This window comes from Bidens hawaiensis, unplaced genomic scaffold, assembly GCF_021521415.1.
Source record: "Bidens hawaiensis isolate Kalapana, Puna unplaced genomic scaffold, B.hawaiensis_p1.1 tig00037684_1, whole genome shotgun sequence".
NCBI lineage: Eukaryota > Viridiplantae > Streptophyta > Magnoliopsida > Asterales > Asteraceae > Bidens > Bidens hawaiensis.
In genome coordinates this window covers 99326-115391 of record NW_027496594.1, presented here as the reverse complement: position 1 = coordinate 115391, position 16066 = coordinate 99326, and the positions used below count along the sequence as shown (strand labels likewise).

The 16066-nt window shown below is 36.9% G+C and overlaps 1 protein-coding gene across 1 annotated transcript; it reads right to left on the bottom strand.

Annotated features, from left to right (window-relative positions):
• Positions 1 to 14473: 14473 nt before the first annotated feature.
• Positions 14474 to 15307, bottom strand: LOC143589651 (uncharacterized). The gene has a single exon (XM_077070351.1). It carries the CDS (start codon positions 15305 to 15307, stop codon positions 14474 to 14476), a length of 834 nt encoding a protein of 277 aa, XP_076926466.1.
• Positions 15308 to 16066: the final 759 nt, after the last annotated feature.

The following is a 16066-nucleotide window of genomic DNA, read 5'->3' as shown; positions in this document are numbered from 1 at the left end:
CTAACATGCAATTATAAGATGAAAATGTCATTACTATCATAGTTTGAGGGTAATGTGAGAGGTGTGTCAGTTTACATCACTTATAATAACTGGAATTGTTTCCACTTGCCAAATGCATACTATTTTTTGTTCCCCGATGCCTATAACCACCATACTGATTCTTGTATTTTCCTGTTTCATCCATTTGTTTATAAAGAATTAATCTTTATTAGATAAAGCTATTTTTGGATGCAATATGCATTTAAAACACATTGTGCAAATAAAACCACCGACCCGTTTTCTATTTAGCTTTACTTTTTTTTCTATTTACCCATTCATATAGCGGAGCAAAATAGATCATGCTGAGTTAGGTTGACCCGTACGGTTTTTGGCCCCACTTGCTTATAAATGATTAATATTTTTTTTCATAAAGAGATTTCAGGGGTTGTATGCTTTTAAAACGCCACAGGCAATCGACCCATCTGACCCGTTTCTTTTTTAGCTTTATTTTTTTTATTTACTCATTAACCTGTTAGAGATAAAACGTAACCAAATGTGTTGAGACTTTCACCTCGGCTAGAATTCGTATCCGTGTATACAGACTATGTTCCAACTAAATTACAAACTTGCCACATGCATGTTTGAAATCAAAGGTATTATATTAATATATACAAATATGTAAATGTTGGAAATCAAATGTATTAGATTAAAATATGCAAATATGTAAAGTACAGTGTTATTATATGATATTATAAAAAAAAAATAAACTACAGGCGGGTACCCATTTGCTCAAAATCATGTCGGAGCACTATATCATATTTGTAAGATGCAACACCGTTCGCATCATGCATATAAAACTCCTGAATCCATTGTTGAAAATAATGTGTGTGCATTGCTTTTATTATTAAATATTTTTCTTCTCACGATTCATTCTCGCTTAAAATTATGTCGGTTGCTCAAGTTGGAAGGACATATACTTGTATATGGTTGGTCTGGTGTTCTACTCGTATAGTCACAGGATAGCCATTTACCTAAAGGCTGAAAGCACCCGGGGCGATTATGATGTGTTTTGTGTTTCGTATTCCTTCACTTAAAATTATGTCGGTGACTCTGAGCTGGAAGGACATGTGTTTTCATACATGTTTGGTCCGGTTAACCACCTGTGGTCATACTGGATAGCCATTTACCTGAAAGCTCAGAGTGACCGGGGTGACTGAATTCTTAACACGTGTGTTTTTTTGTAACTCCCTGGGAAGTGATATTACTATTCAGTTAACTGCCTTTTAGAAGCTTCATAACATTTTCAAATGAAAATTATCCAATCTTTGGAAAATGATAGATAAATTGTTTCTGTGTGCCTAACGGGTGAAGTTATTAAGCTTAAAAGGCTCTAGAACAGTCATTGATTTGTATGGTAGCTTTCCATGATGCGTAAGAGTTGAAGTGATATAAACTAAATTTGCTAAACTTACTGTGGAGAGTCATTTTGAAGAAATGTGCATGTCTCCATATACATCTCTCCAAAGGATAGGCAAAAAAGCAATTACCCAGTCATACACGAGCCCGTTAGTGTCTTGATCACCAAAAATATTATGTTTCTAAGTTAAAAAAAATATAATTTTTATTATTGTGTTATTAAAAAACAAAAATTTGTTTTTTAAAAGCTTAAAGGGTTAAACTAGAACTACAGAGATGGGGGCATAAAAGTAAGTCCTGTCATGTCTCGAATGAAAGGCCTGTAAGTCTGGATGACTTGTAAGTCCAACGTTCAACCTTAAAGCTTAAATTTTTGGTTATATATAAAAATCTTTTGATCAAACACTAGGGGGTTGGAGTCAAATTGGGGTGATCTGGGGAAAGCTAAGTACGCTTTGAGAAGAGATAGGAGGCATCATAGGTCCATGAGTGATGTCCATCTAAGCTTTATGCCGAACTGAACCTAACCCATATCATTGATGCAATGAAATTCATGCTAAGTTTGTTATACCTGCTATCAACCTGTTTCTTTATGTCATAATAACGCTGAACATGAATCCTAGTGACAGCCTCTTAAACGACATGATTCCACGTTCGGATCTTTTCATAAAAGGGTGGCGTTTTTACAGAAACTGAAATTTGATCCCGATTTTATGAAATTCAATGGAGTTCTTTTGTAAGTTAATGGTTTTTTGGTTTATTTTTATTTATTTTACCTGTTTTGTTTGTTTTATCTTGAATCTACTCTCCTCGAAACGTTTGATTCAACTGAGTTTGTTCTTAATTTGGGTTTTATGAAAGGTTTTGGGCCGTTTGTCTATTTGGGTCATCTTATGTTTGGACTAATTGTTTGTTTGAGCCCATTAAGGGTTCTCGGTCCTTGATGGTTAGGGTATAAATATAACCCCAACTCCATTATTATCTACTTTTAAACTTACAAAATTTTTCATCTCTCTAAATTCTCTCTGATAAACCGAAAGCTTTCTTGCATATATTGATTGATCTAATTGATTTGTTGATACTCATTGATTATTTCACATGTAAACGAGCAAAAAGGCTCAAGCTAATTGGTTTTTCGGTGGGTTCTCGAAGGCATTGATAGTTGATTGACCAGATTTTGAGGACTGTGAAGGGTCGTGGATCATTAGGATAAATGATTAAAGACCTAAATTGGTTGTTTAGAGTGTTATGTCGGAGTTTACTGTTTTTGATGCAGGTTTTATGGAGGTTTATTGGAGGTTTTGGTAATTTGGAGACGACGACACATTTTCCAAGGAGGAACCCAAGGGGTTCTCTGTCCACAGCTGTCAAAGAGTTCTCGGTTGACTTTCGTGGACCGAGAACCCTTTGCCTTGACCGAGAACTCTAGTTCTCGGTAAAACTTTGACCGAAAACTCCTGTTCTCGGCTAATTTTCATTGACTTTCATTGACTTTCGTTGACCGAAAACTCAGACCTTGACAGAGAACACCTCCTTGACCGAGATCTCTCTATTTGGGCTTAAGACTCACTGTTGGGCCTGACCAATACTGTTATTATTTTCTTATGGGCCAACTATCAAATTATTGGGCTAAAATCTTTAATCCTAAAGCCCAAATCAACTAATGAGTTTGTATTTACTAACTTGATTTGTTTGGTGCAGTAATGGCCGATCAGACTCCGTTAAAATTTGTGGACACACATAATATTGCTGGACATTTATATGATTCACCACTGGCTCACAAGGAATTCAAGTCTATGATCGTCGGCCTCAACACTTGCAGGATTTCTCATGCACTACAAGAGAATCCTGTCATATGCAGGAAGATGGTCACAAAGTTCTGGAATAATGCCTCAATCAACCAACGAGGCAAGATGGATTCATGTCGATAGACTCCAAAGTTCAGAAGAAGCCAGTTAGTATTACAGAGGCTATTATCCGGGAGGTGCTACTGTTTGGTGATCAACCTGATTACCCGATAGAATACTCCACTGCAGCTGTCACTGAGATTCTTACCAGGATGGGTTACGAGGGTACTTATCCTCCAGAAATCAAGAAGCTATTTCACCCCTACTGGAGGTTTTTAATTCACACGTTTTTCACTTGCGTGTCGGGTAGAAAAGGGGGTTCTTACGAAATAATTCATACTCAAATGTCTGCGGTTATTGCTCTGATCATGGATTGGAATTACAATTATTCCAAGTTTGTTTTCAATGAAATGATGAGCAATCTTAAAGGGAAGAAGAAAGAGAAGTTCCTTATGTATCCAAGATTCTTACAGATGATATTCGATTCTCATTACACAGATCTCATCAAGTCTGTTGGTACTTTGGATATGAAGTCAATGGGACCCAACACCTTTGGGTTAATGAAACAGTCCAGAAAAGGATCCAAGATTGTATATCAGGGCCTCAATGCTCTGGTAAAATTTAGACGATTTGCTGAAACAGAGGTTGAACCAATTATGGCTCAGGTTGCTGATGAGCATGTGGCACTAGCTCAACCACGTGTTGCGACCTTTGAAATTTCTGATGATGAAAGTGAATAGATAGAACATCGTAACTTGGAGACTGCTCCGAGTTCCCAGGAGTTAGAAGATTTTGAAAGATTTAAAGAACAACTTCAGTCAACTACTCTGAAGCCTCCTCAGACAGCTGCTGAAAACATTGAGGAAGATATAACTGAAGATCCAGCCGCCGACCTCGCTCCACACAAATGAAGAAAGAAAGATCCGAGGCCTGGCTTGCTGGTCAGTGAACATGAAACAACCATAACACCAACAACAGATGGAACCGATAGCCCACAACAACAAACACACCAACCTGAGTCACATGCTCCATAGACTCAAGTTGAACCAAATGCACCCACTGCTGAACCACTGATTCAAGATCAGGTGTTTGATGACTTTGCTCGTGACTTTGATTTTGAATCAGATATTCCACACACTGATGAGGCTGATATGCCATTCAATGCTGCTCCCTCCAGCTCATTAGGCCCAGAAAATCAAGGTCAGTCAAGTTCAAATGTTACCGATAAGATTGCTCAGATTCTTGCCATGCAAGAAAAATTTATGCAGAACAAAGGCAAGGGCATTGTACTAGAAGATGCTGCGGTTGACGTGCAAGCTCTCCAACGTCGAGTTTTTGAGCTCGAACAGGATTTAGTTGTTAAATGTGACAATCGTCAATTTCAGGTTAACTCCGTTAACTCCGTTAACTCAACTCCGTCAATTCAAACTTAAAGATCACTGAATCTATAACGCACACCTCATTACATTTAAACTAGGGTTTAAATGACGCTTGACACTTACTACATGTGTAGTCTTTCGGGAATTGCACCGAAACGCAAACGAGTTGACGCAAACAATTGGTGAATAAACGAAAAACGTCAAAACAATAATTATGTGATAATTATGTGTTAGACTTATGTGTTATGTGATAACATGTTATATAACGTTAACTCAATGTGCTTGAACTAGTTAATTAAGCTAGAAAAGAAATATTTGAAAGTTAAGGGACCAAAGTGTATTATATTATTATTATTAATATAAACCTAAAACCCTAACTCTCCTCTTCCTTTCTCTCCTAAACCGACGGCAGCCCCCCCTTGCTTCTCCCTTGCGATCGGCCCTCATACACACACATACAATCAAGATTGTTCAAGTTTGATTGAAGATTAAGGTGCTAGGAAGGTATAAACGACTATCCTATGCATCCTTTATACTTAATTTCGATTTTAATGGGTTAATTACAAACCCTAGATTCCGAAAATTTCATATATATTGTGTTCATATGATTTTTGTTTGAGTTGATGATGTATTGATGATGATTTGATAACTAGAATTGATATTATTACATGTTAATTGTTGTGTCTTTGATTTTGAGATCAAATAAAACCCTAACCATGTATGTATGGTGTAATTGATATGCATGGATAGTGGTTATGGTGTCTAGAATGTTATATGAATGAATTGTGGTCTATAGATGGTTAATATGTTGAGTTTTGTTGCAAACAGTTTCTGGACAGATTGTGTTGTTGATGTTCAATTGACTGTATCTGGGTGTAAATGTGAAAATTGGTTGAGATTATTGATACTACAGTAAACTAGGTTGAGTCTAATTTCTAAAGAATATAAATTTGCAATTTTTGGACGTGTAAAAGTTAACCTTTATGATTTTACAAAAACGTTGTGCAAAGCTGAGTTGTTAGACCTGCTGTTAGGTTGTTTTGTAAATGTTATATCTCATGAACCACGAGACCAATTGGGTTGGTTCCACTTCTGGAAGTTGACTTGTTGAGTGAGGAACTTAACCCAAGTGGTCTTGCATTTGTTGGATTTTTCGTTTAACGGTAATTTCAAATAACATTCTGTTGCGCATGAATTTGACTGTTATGAGTTTGCTGTAATGTTTTGATCATTGTGAGAAACCTATGTGGAATAAAAATAAAATAAAATATGTTCTGGAAACCTAATACATGTATTCTTTTGTGATGATTTTTGGTAAATTAATTGAGATGCTATGATCGGTGGAATAGTACAATCTTTCAAGTAGAATTTCTGTCTCGGTGAAACTAGCTGCTGAATTTTGTGAAAATGCATGAAACATGATAATTGCTAGTTAATTGTTATGTTTTGACCAAATTGCCCCTGCGGGGAATAATTGCTAATTAATTGTCGTGTTTTGACCAAATTACCCTTCCGGGGAATAATTGCTAGTTAATTGTTATGTGTTGACTAAATTGCCCTCACGGGGAGTAATTTCTAGTGATGTACTTTATTAATACATGACACGTAAATAATTGCTCACACATGTAATGTATCACAAATGTACTTGTTAAAGTCACACACGATTCACAAACGAAACACGAAACATATTGTGTGCATAGGTATTATGTGCCGAGTCTAGAGACTCGATAATAGTTCCGACACTTAGAAAAATCTCTTTGTTGTTTTAGAACGCTAGAGAGAGTTTTTTTCTGTGACGCGCATCCTTTGGTGATTTATTTTAGGAATTCTTCGCAAATAGTGAGTTCACTTACCCCTCTAAACTATTTTCAAACGCTTTTCACTTGGGGAGATAACATACTCCGAAAACGCATTTAAGATTTTGTTAATATAAATTATATATCACTTGTAAATACTAAGTGGCAAACGCAATAACTAAAGTCCTTCATTCACATCAAACCGTTTAGTATTGGATAATAGCGAGTCATTGTTGAGTAGTACTACTGGGTTTGACAAACCCCACCCAACGCTAAACTCGACTGGAGGTCGAGTGGGTGTAATCTTGGCTAAACACATACCATGGTCGGGATAGACCTGGTGGCAAGGCAAATGATAAACAGTCAGCTTCGGTGTCGAACACTTAGTAATACTTGTTTAATAGGCTAGCTACCTATAGATATATAATTGACATAACACTATCTGGTAACGCAAAACGCCGAACGCAAAACGCTAAACGCAAAACGCTGAACGTAAATGCTAAATGCTTTATTTTAAATAAACTTGTGAACTCACCAACCTCGTGTTGACACTTTTAGTATGTTATTCTCAGGTAGCCGAGGCGGGCGTGCGGTATAGGATCATGCATGGTTTTTGAACATTCTGATATGCAAACATGTTTTTAACTATTATTACTTGGGTTTTAAGTCGTCCTGCGTGACGCAACTATTGTCTTTTGGTTTTTACGCTTCCGCACTTATTTTCATTCAAACGTTTTTATGGTTTGATTATAACTAATGATTCCGATCCTGTTAGTTCACACCCTCTGACGGTAAAACTCCGTTAGTGGATTTTGAGGGTGTGACATTAAAGATGTACGTATTCAAGAGTTGGAAGCTAGCAATACTGATAAAGATTCTAAAATTAAAGAGCTTCAATCTAGCATGGGAGAACTGACTGCCATCTATCTAGATCTCCAACAAAAACTCGTTCAAGATGAGTTTTTGTTAAGCAGTGCTGATAAAGTATTCAACGTTGTTCAAGGTGGCAACTCTACCACTCGCCCTGTAGAGAACATTGATGAGTCTGAGACATTGAAAAAATATATGGACGCACCTCCGATCTCCAAAGAAAAGTCTGATAGAATTCAGAAAAGGTTGTTGGTAATGAAAAACTCCAATCAAAATGTTGAATCGTCAGATCATCTGGAAAGATTCATCGTCACCTTTCCTAAGGGTTTCTCAGATAAATATGGTGATCGCTCGGGAGTTGTGTCATGGGGCTTCGATGCTGATAAGAACATGTGGTGGGTTAAGAGGAAGTCCTGGACCAATGAGTATTATAAGAAGATGAAAGATTTTGGATCTTGGACAAAGGTGGATCTAAGTGACCTGATAAACTCTCCTTTAACCAACCCAACTAATGATAAACGTGGTACAGATTTTTGGAACTTTTTGAGAAGTCAAGTCGATATAGGCTTTCCAAATATGAAAACTGCAGAGTCCTTTCTAAAGAAAGAAAAAGGGGGTCTAAGATCCAAAGACAGGGAAAACAATGGTCAACGCTATGTGGCCTGCTACAGACAAGGCCACTCATATTTCTGTACCTGAAGAAATTCTAGATGGCACTTTGGACAACATGGGATTCTGGATGTATGATAGTGTAATTGCCACAGTTGTTGTCAAGTTGGAGAAAGGAAAAGGGCAGTATAGATTTGTTGATCCAAGAGACTTACTAAAGTTTGGAGAAAAGGACATCAAGACCCTCAGTACATTCCAGATAATTGCATATCCGATTTTTGAAACGGCTGCTAAAGAATTCACTGGTATGGTCACTTCTATTATTAGATAAAAGTTTTGGGCTGACGCATTGAAAGATGTTGATATTGACTACATGGAGCATGATTGAAGACCAAGCTACAAACCAAGGGGGAGATTGTTGGGCCTAGATTAGAGTGGTTTGTACTTAGTCTATTTGTATTTGGTTTAGCTTGTATTTTGGGCTTGGACTACGGGCTATTTGTGTAAACCGAGATTAAAGGATCTCGGTGGGCTTTCAGTTAGGTGTTGGGCCAGTTTGTGTTAGTCCCCTATATATAGAGCATGTATTGTATAGGGTTAGGTTGCTCATTCACTTGTTTTGTAAGCCGTCTACGTACTTGATAGACGAAGTGTATTGGTGCTTAAGCACTCGACGTATAATAGACATATGTGTGTTTTGAAGCAATCCCTGTGTTACGTGTTTGTGTTTGTGTGTGTTCTCGAGTCACCAAGTGTTGGATTTTCTCACCAATACTTGTATATTGATATCGTAATTGTAGTGATACAGATTCGGGACTTACAATCTTCCTAGCTCGTTCATCCTAAATCTTCACTTTGGCTCTGGGTTTGTTACTTGCAAAAAGAACCTTCTTCTGCCCACGAGATTCTGTGAACCGGACTTTGTCTTTCACCAAAACTGGATCCACTCCTTTTGGTGGCATATCGACCATATAAAACGAACCTATTTTCTTGCCACGACCTACCACAAGATTCCCTTTGACTACTTTCCATTGCCCATTCCCGAACTTAACATCGTGCCCCTGGTCATCCAATTGCCCAACTGAAATCAAACGTTTCTTTAAACTTGGAATAACCCTCACGTCTTTCAAAGTCCAAGAAGTACCTGCTGAAGTTATCAAATCAACATCTCCCATACTCGTAACCTCTAAAATATCATCGTTCACTAGTCGAACCTTTCCAAAATCCACAAACTTTTGATTCTTCATCGTTTCACTACAGTGAGTGGCATGAAACGATGCATCGGAATCCATCACCCAAGAATCAACGTTACTCTCAACACTAAGCACTAAAAACTCATCATCTGAACATTATTCTGCAGTGTTGACTTCTGTAACGTTCACCTCTTTCTTACCATTTGGACACTGATTCCTGAAGTGTCCCTTCTCTTTACAACCCCAGCATTCGATATCTTTACGAGTCCTAGACTGACTCATCTTCCTGCTCCCACTGCCTTGTTGTTTTCCTCTACTCTACCTTCTGTGACTCATATATTACCTGATGATTCACCTGAACTTATGCGTCTTGAATCTTCTCCAATAATCGAATCCCGAATCCCATCAAAAAGGAATTTTTGTAGACGAACAACAAACCGCAGTCATTGTTTGCGACAAACTGTCGGGCAAAGAGGATAATAACAAAAGACCTTGAACTTCATCATCAAACTTAATGCCGACTGACACTAAGCATGAGAGATTCGAGTTAAGATTATTAATATGTGTTGTAACTAACCCACCCTCTTTCATTCGAGTTGTCACTAGCTCTCTAATAAGATAGGCCTTATTCACTGCCGAAGGCTTCTCATACATGTTGGATAGTGCATCCAACATACCACGGGCAGTGGTTTCTTTCATGACGTTAAACGCCACATCTTCCGACAACGACAAAGTAATACAAGCCCTAGCTTTCTTGTCTAACTTCTTCCAATCTGCTTCTGGCAATTTTTCTGGTTTTTCATTCTCAAACACCACATCCAAGTCTTTTTGACAAAGCAGTGCTTCAATCTGCATCTTTCACCGACCAAATTTCTGTCCATCAAACTTCTGTATCGAAACATTTTCGTCTTCTGCCATAACAATGACTAATGAAAACCTGGATAAAAAACAGAGATAGACACAACAATGGCACGGGCCTGAACTTAACGACTGTTCTATTGAACTCTGTTAAACAATCAACCTATTTAAAACTCAATGGAAAAATGAACTGTAAATCAGAAAACTGAAACTATAAAACCTGACAAACGCGGTTGGCACTGGTTCTCTGTTTCTTTATAGCTTCTTCTGACTTAACAACTGTTCTTCAATAAAAATAAGATCTTGATTCAAAGTTCTTGGTTCGTACTTTGCAAAATTGGATCTCGACCTATTCACTTCTCTCTTTTATTGTTTCACCTTTTATTCTTAACAAATTTTCCCTAAGAAAATTTTAGCCAAAAAAGAAATAAATGGTCTTGGGATTTGTCCTCTGTTCATGACCCAACAACACAAAAAAGAATTGTATTGTAATCAAAACTTTGGTTAAACAACCCGCCTGGTCAAAGCACCAAACATAATAAAATAAAAGGAAAAATCTCGGTCTGCTTTAATATTTGTTGACTGCAAACAAACAGGCCGACCTTCCTAGTTGATTTTGACTACTGCCACAAATCAACTTTAAGCAGCAAACGATCTGGTAATAACGACTTGACTATCGATTCTTTACCCTAGTCGGGTATTGTTATCGGCGACTCTAGCGGTGGTATCCCTGGTGGTTTATAAAACTTCCAAAAATAAACCTAAAACTTAGATTGTCGGCGACTGGGTATGGTATAACCCTAGCCGGCGATTACCCTTTTGCGGCGGCGCAAAGAAACTGACGGTGGCTACTAGTATTGCGGCGGAACCCTAGCTCCGACTCTTGGTGCTGCGGCGGCGTACGGGACTGGTTCGACGTGATCTTCGTGTGATCCGAACCTAAGCTCTAGATACCAATTGTTAGAGTTTAATGCACACACGAACCGAACACACGCGCGAAAGCAATAAATGAACACGGGGATTTAACGTGGTTCGGTCTAAACTGACCTACGTCCACGGGTGGCAACTAGGTATTTCTGTATTGATTGACAACGATTACAAATACATAACATTAAATATATAGAGATACAACTAGGGTTTGTATCTTATTAAACAAGAAATTCAAACCAGGCCGGGCATCGGTCTAGTCACCCTACACCCGTCTGCCCTTTGGACTTCAAATAATAAACCGGGCCTAAACAAAAGGCCTATGAACCCAACACAATCAACAGACATCAAAACTTAATAACTGACATTCAATTATAAGATGAAAATTTCATTACTATCACAGTTTGAGGGTAATGTGAGAGGTGTGTCAGTTTACATCACTTATAACAAGTGGAATTGTTTCCACTTGCCAAAGGCATACTATTCCGTTCCCCGATGCATATAACCACCATACTGATTCTTGTGTTGACTTGTTTCATCCATTTGTTTATAATGAATTAATCTTTATTAGATAAAACTATTTTTAGATGCGGTATTCATTTAAAACACATTGAGAAAATAAAACCACCGACTCGTTTTCTATTTAGCTTTACTTATTTCTTATTTACCCATTCATATAGACGAGCAAAATAGATCATGCTGAGTTAGGTTGACCCGTACAGCTTTTGGCCCCACTTGTTTATAAATGATTAATATTTATTTTCATAAAGAGATTTCAGGAGGTTGTATGCAATTGAAACGCCAAAGGCAATCGACCCATGTGACCCGTTTCTTTTTTAGCTTTAATTTTTTTATTTACTCCTTGACCTGTTAGAGATAAAACGTAACCAAATGTGTTGATACTTTCACCTCCAATAGAATTCGTATCCGTGTATACAGACTATGTTTCAACTAAATTACAAACTTGCCACCTGCATGTTTGGAATCAAAGGTATTATATTAATATATACAAATATGTAAATGTTGGAAATCAAATGTATTAGATTAAAATATGCAAATATGTAAAGTACAGTGTTATTATATGATATTATAAAAAAATAAACTACAGGCGGGTACCCATTTGCTCAAAATCATGTCGGAGAACTATATCATATTTGTAAGATGCAACACCATTCGCATCATGCATATAAAACTCCTGAATCCATTGTTGAAAAAGTTTATAAAATTCTGTAACATTCTGATCTTAACCGTCCATCAACAACAATTACATTAGTTGCTATGGACTCGAAGAAAACCAGCTTATTGGCTCGTAAGAAATTCACCAAAACTGCACCTGGGATCAACTTTGTCAAACACTCTTTTTCCGCTGTTACTATCAAACATGATATTGTCACCACTGCTTTGACCAAAATATCTAATTTCAGCCAATTCTATATTCCGGATTGCCCTTCATTCTTTTAGTGACCAGTAGGTTTTTTCATATTGCTGGTAACTGGTATTAGCAAAAGCTGATGATTTCAAAACATATCTAAAAGATAGTCTGCAGCTCTAATATGCGACTATTCAATTTGAGATCATAAGAAATTTCAATTAATTCAAACAAAATGTGATGCGCATCAAAGAATTGCTACAAACAGATCATATGAGATTTCAAACTAATGAACTCTTATGCTAAATTTCAGTTTCGAATTAGGGAAATAGATATTTTAAAATCATTAAAAATGAACTAAAAAACTAAGAACAAATCGCAGTGCGGCACTTCCTGCCAAAAAAACACTATAAAAAACCAAAGACAAGTTATCATATATGTGATTATTGTCACATGGTGTTTTATGTGAATTATATGCGATGCAATTTTAATAACATATAACAAATAGGGGTATACCTTTACATTGAGAACTGTCTCTGGGTTGGAAGTCCATAAATCATTATATGCATAATTCCAAAAAAAATATTTTGAAATATTAATGTGTCTACAATGTTTTATGTTTTTTTCCAGTTTTGTTTAAAGATATTTTAGCAATACTTTTGAAACCTAAATTTAGCTTACATGAATGTATAGGTCATAAGTGATGCAGGTAGAAGCTTTCGAAGTTGGAACACCTAATATTAACAAGAAAAACTAATTTGAGATAGACCTTATGCAAAATAATAAGAAGAATTATTGGATTTAAATAATCTCACCTTTAATGAATCGGCCAATAATAATCCCACATTCGGTATTTCCCGCTGGCAGTCCCACCTTTTCAATGTTTTTTGTTTTATAAACCAACATTAAAAAAACTTAACGGGGTTAAGTTTTTGCTGATGTGGCAGGTGACTTGGCTTATTTAAATTCTACATGGCTTTTCCCTCCCCCCCCCTCCGATTACTTACGTGTAATATCACCCATTTAAGCCCCAAAATTTTCTATTGAGCCCTAATTATCGATTGAATCCGATTAATCCTCACCCACGACAAACTCAGACAAAAAAATTTCGATTGGATCCCAAAATAAGTTCGCCCTCTTATCGCGCACAAAACCTATGCTTTTTAGGATTGACACCAACGAAAAGGTTTATTGTAAGCATGAGCTGGTTGTGACACTAGGAGTAGCCGGAAAACGAAGTTCCAGGGCAGGTCAAGAATTTTATGGCTGCTCGTTATGGCCTGTAAGTTTGTTACTTTCAAACTTTGTGTTGTTAGATGTCTGTTTATTCTAACCGGTGGGTGTTTATTGTTAGAGATCCGATTGCAATTTCTTTATTTGGAAACAAGATGTTGATGCTCTAAAAACAAATCGGTGCAACTGCAACATGCTTGAGATGAATGTTCAAAGGCTAGAGTTAGAGAAGAACTTGCTAGAAGATGAGAACAAGAGTTTGAAAAAATCAGAAGGTGGAATGCCAATCATAGCATATGTTTGTGCATTTGTTTGTGGTGTATTGTTGGCAATGTTCTTCTTATTTTGACCCATGTGGGAAAGACAAGTTAGCTTGGCTTTTGTATAACTATGAATGTAAGACTAGTTGGTGTGTCTTGGCTCTTGTAGAACAATGTATGTAAGACTAGTTTGATAGGGTTTTGTAGAACTATGATATGTATTGGCAATTTTTGATGCAAGTGGAATGCCAAATATAGCTTATGTTTAAGTATTTGTTTGTGTATTGTTTGCTATGTACTTGTTATTTTGAGCCTAACTTGGGCATTGGCTACTGTGAATCTATTGTATTGACATTGACCTAATTGACACTGAACACATGAATTTACATTGACAAAATTGACACTAAACACTTTGCATTGGCATAAAGCATAATTAGCATATCATAATCCAAAAACCATAAGTAGTACCAAGTACATAGAGCACAAGTTTAGAACAAAAGCATAATATAACAAAAACAAAAATAACACATAACAAGTTCATAGATATTAAGTTTGAAACATAACACAGCTGAAACATATCAAGTCTCGGCAACTTTTTTTGGCCTTCCTCTCTTAGCTTGCCCTTGAGAAGATTGTTGTGTAGCCTGAGAAGGTTGAGATTGTGATGCTGCTGATTTTATTGCCTTCCCCTTTGACCTTTTAGATGGCTGAGATTGTTGAGTGGCCTGAGAAGCTTGTTAAGTGGCTCTAAAAGGTTGTGGATTACCTTGTGTTGCTGCCACTGACTTTTTTGGCCTACCCCTCTTTCTTGAAACTTGAGAACTTTCAGTTGCAACTTTAGAACAAGATGACTTGAATTGGCCCTTTTCATTACAGTTCTTGCAAGTCATTAACAACCCATGCCTACTTAGCTTCCCAGGTTTCTTGGTCTCATGAGGATCTTTCTTTATGTTCTTTTTAGGTCTTTCAGGACCAATCTTGATGGGTGGAGGGTCTAATGGTAATTCAACACATGGCCAATATTTTGCTGAAGGCAATGGAGGGATAGTGTAGTCATATGACTTGAGATACATCTCTTTTGTGTAACTGCTATCAACAAAATCCTCAGCATTCCTTTTCATAAATCCTGCAACTGCACATTCATGATAACATGGGATACCAGTTAAGTCCCATTTTCTGCATGTACATGTTCTATTCTTGATGTCCACAGATACATTATCATAGGACTTAACTTGAAACACTATGTTGCTTGATAGGTACACACTACACAGATAAGCTTTGTCCTTCTCTCTATCCAGTTTCCTTTTTTGAACTCTAGGGCATACCACAACCTTTTTACCAGACATTTCATTTTTCTTGGTAATTAATCTTGTAATTATTTCCAACCTTATATCCTCTAACATATCAATTATATGCTTTGATCTAGACTTGATGATATAACCATTAAATGTCTCTGCCATATTGCTAACAATAACATCAGATTTAGTATGAGTTTGAAGATAACACCTGTAGAAGCATTTTGGATTCTGGTTTATGAATGCTTCATATGCTTCAACTTTCACTTGCTTCATATCTTCAAGTGCAATTTTGTGATCAGCCTCATTATATGCTCTAGCAGCACTCTAATATAACTCCTTTAGTTCATCGCCCTTGAATTTAATATGCCAATTTGAATATATGTGCCTAGCACAATTCCTATGCTCAGCATTACTCCAAACAGAGGCAACAACATTTAGTAATCCCTAAAAGAATATATAGTTGAAGGGAATAAGAAATTGATATAGACTATAAGATAAAACCATTAACTGTACCTTTTGCTGGTCAGATACAAGTGTCCAACCCTTCCCTTCACAGTTACATCCAAGCACTTCTTCAACTCAGTCATGAACCAATCCCTGCTATCATTGTTCTCACCTTCTACTATAGCCCAGGCTACTGGATACATCTGATCATTAGCATCTCTACCAATTGCAGCCAATAACATTCCGCCAAGAAATGTCTTTAGAAAGCAGCCATCAAGACATAAAAGTTTTTTGCAGCCTGCTAGAAAACCTTTTTTCACTTGATCAAAACAAACAAATAACCAAAAAAAACCTCTACACCATCATCAATTCCATAATACTCTGATCGGACAGTCAAAAGTTTAAAGGTAGATGTTGGATTTACTTACTTCAAGGTTGCTAAATATGACCATAACTTACAATAATGATCTTTCATTAAGCCATGTAATTTCCTTTGAGCACTTGTCTTACTCTTATAATCCATCCAATTAGTAATTAGAACCTTAAACTTTTCCTTAACTGCATCCTGGATATCCTTTGCAGACCAAT

Excerpts from the sequence above, each read along its gene's own strand:
- LOC143589651 (XM_077070351.1), bottom strand. The coding sequence starts at position 15,307 with ATGAAGCAAGTGAAAGTTGAAGCATATGAAGCATTCATAAACCAGAAT.